The following is a 2500-nucleotide window of genomic DNA, read 5'->3' on the forward strand; positions in this document are numbered from 1 at the left end:
ACCAGTTCGTGTTCACGTACAAGAGTTCACCAGCTGTTTCGTAACGCGTTCCGTCCTTGTCATATAAAGCGAATTTATTCTGTACGTTGTCCCAATAAACTACGGGACGAAAACCCATATTCTGGAAAGAGATCGTGGTTATTATTGTTGTTTTTGTTGTTTTTTATTGTTATTATTGCGTTTGGTTTGTGTTGTTTTCGTGTTATCATTATTGATATTTTTGTGATGAGGATTATTATTGTTATTATTAGTATTATTACGTTTTTTTTATTTTATTATCATCTTCTTATATTGTTATCATTCTTGTTATCATCATTACTATAATCATTATCGTTATCATTATTCATATTATTATCATTATCCTTTTTATCATCATTATTGTTATCATCATCATCATCACTATATTACTATCACTATGATCATTTTTATCATTGACTTTGTTATCATCAACATCATCCCTTTCGTCATTGTCATTTTTCATCATCATAAATAATCATTACCGTCTGAAATCACCTGCAAAATATGCAAGTGATTTATTTCCTTTTTTTCTGCATTTTCTTCTCGTCAACAAGACACTTACCTCTAAGGCCATGAGAACGTCAAACCGCTTTTGTAAGACTTCCAGCCATTGGTCGGGAGGCTTTGTGTCCAGCCAATCATAGCCCAGCCCTTGCGCCAAGTCCACGACGTGTAATTCTATCGCGATCTGTGATTGGACGAAATTTAAACTCTTTGGTAGGGTGTTGTGGGGGAGAGAGAGAGAGAGAGAGAGAGAGAGAGAGAGAGAGAGAGAGAGAGAGAGAGAGAGAGAGAGAGAGAGAGAGAGAGAGAGAGAGAGAGAGAGAGAGAGAGAGAGAGAGAGAGAGAGAGAGAGAGAGAGGAGAGAGAGAGAGAGAGAGAGAGAGAGAGAGAGAGAGAGAGAGAGAGAGAGAGAGAGAGAGAGAGAGAGATAGATAGATAGATAGATAGATAGATAGGGAGAGAGAGAGAGAGAAAGAGTGAGTGAGTGAGTGAGTGAGTGAGTGAGTGAGTGAGTGAGTGAGTGAGTGAGAGAGAGAGAGAGAGAGAGAGAGAGAGAGAGTGAGTGAGTGAGTGAGTGAGTTAGTAGAATGAATGAGTGAGTGAGTGAGTGAGTGAGAGAGAGAAAGAGAAAGAGTTAGTGAGTGAGTGAGAGAGAGTGAGAGTGAGAGAGAGAAAGAGAAAGAGTTAGTGAGTGAGTGAGTGAGAGTGAGTGAGTGAGTGAGTGAGTGAGTGAGTGAGTGAGTGAGAGTGAGTGAGAGAGAGAGAGAGAGAGAGAGAGAGAGAGAGAGAGAGAGAGAGAGAGAGAGAGAGAGAGAGTGAGTGAGTGAGTGAGTGAGTGAGTGAGTGAGTGAGTGAGTGAGTGAGTGAGTAAGTGAGAGAGAGAGAGAGAGAGAGAGAGAGAGAAAGAGTGAGTGAGTGAGTGAGTGAGTGAGTGAGTGAGAGAGAGAGAGAGAGTGAGAGAGAGCGTTTCTAAATGCATATGCATTAAGTTCTCTTTTTATTTTTTTGATTTCTCACAAAAAGCATGTCACCCAAGTCTAGAAGAAAAAAAATCTTCATATAAATATTGTCATAGAAATCACCACGCAATGTGTATTGCCATACCCGCGAAGTTTGTACTTCTTAATTGAGGAAAGTATAATTATAATACGAAATCGTATATATGTGTGTGGGCATCACAATAACAATTTGACTTGATTTGAATTATGAAAGGGGGGGGGGGCGTAAGCCAAAGAACAAACTACGAAGGAATAACAATACAAATTCAACACATAATACACCTACTATACACCTAATGCACATATTCTTGCACACACTACCCCTAAAATACATACTACATAACACACCTACTATATACATAATGCACATATTCTTACAGCAACTACCCCTAAAATACATACTACATAACACACATACTATACACATAATACATATTATTAGACACGCTACCCGAAAAATACATACTTCATAATATACATACTTGACCAACGGCTTGAAGAATCGGCAAGCCTTCTGTATTCAAATCAGCAAGAGCTTCCCATTCGGCTCCTTCAATGTCAATCTGAAAGAAAAAAACAAACAAACAAACAAAAAAATATATGATAATAATCCCAATAAAGTCATCGACAAAGATAACTTTTCGATTGATATTAGTTCATTTCAAATCTATATATATATTTGCGCTATCATGAACTGCTGGGATGTTTACGTGAACTAACATTAAAACATACAATCTACTTTTTAAAAATAATTTTATCTTCAAAGAACTATTAGAATATATTTACATTAATAAATTCCTCAATTTAAGAATTTCAACAATTTAGCATAATCCTTGTCATAAATCTGTGGTTCTGAATATATTTACGTAACTAGACTCTAATTTACGATCTTAAACCATCAAAACATTATAAAAAAAGGGCTTTCAATAACTTGCAGACAATATTTACGTAAACAAACTTCTCAAATTATGAAAATGGAC

The 2500-nt window shown here is 36.5% G+C and overlaps 1 protein-coding gene across 1 annotated transcript in view; it reads right to left on the reverse strand.

The window, feature by feature from the left end:
• The window catches only part of LOC122247692 (putative methyltransferase-like protein 24), a 12296-nt gene that overhangs the window by 481 nt on the left and 9315 nt on the right, over positions 1-2500 (reverse strand). The window contains exons 6-8 of the mRNA XM_086532914.1: positions 2003-2083; positions 581-706; positions 1-121 (exon numbers count right to left, since the gene is read on the reverse strand). The exon at positions 1-121 is cut by the window's left edge and continues 481 nt beyond it. Coding sequence (XP_086389040.1) covers positions 1-121; positions 581-706; positions 2003-2083 — 328 coding nt within the window. The remainder of the gene's footprint in view (positions 122-580; positions 707-2002; positions 2084-2500) is intronic.

The sequence above is a fragment of the Penaeus japonicus genome, unplaced genomic scaffold, assembly GCF_977035675.1.
Source record: "Penaeus japonicus unplaced genomic scaffold, GWHDUDI00000001_assembly GWHDUDI00000038, whole genome shotgun sequence".
In the NCBI taxonomy this organism is placed as follows: Eukaryota; Metazoa; Arthropoda; class Malacostraca; order Decapoda; family Penaeidae; genus Penaeus; species Penaeus japonicus.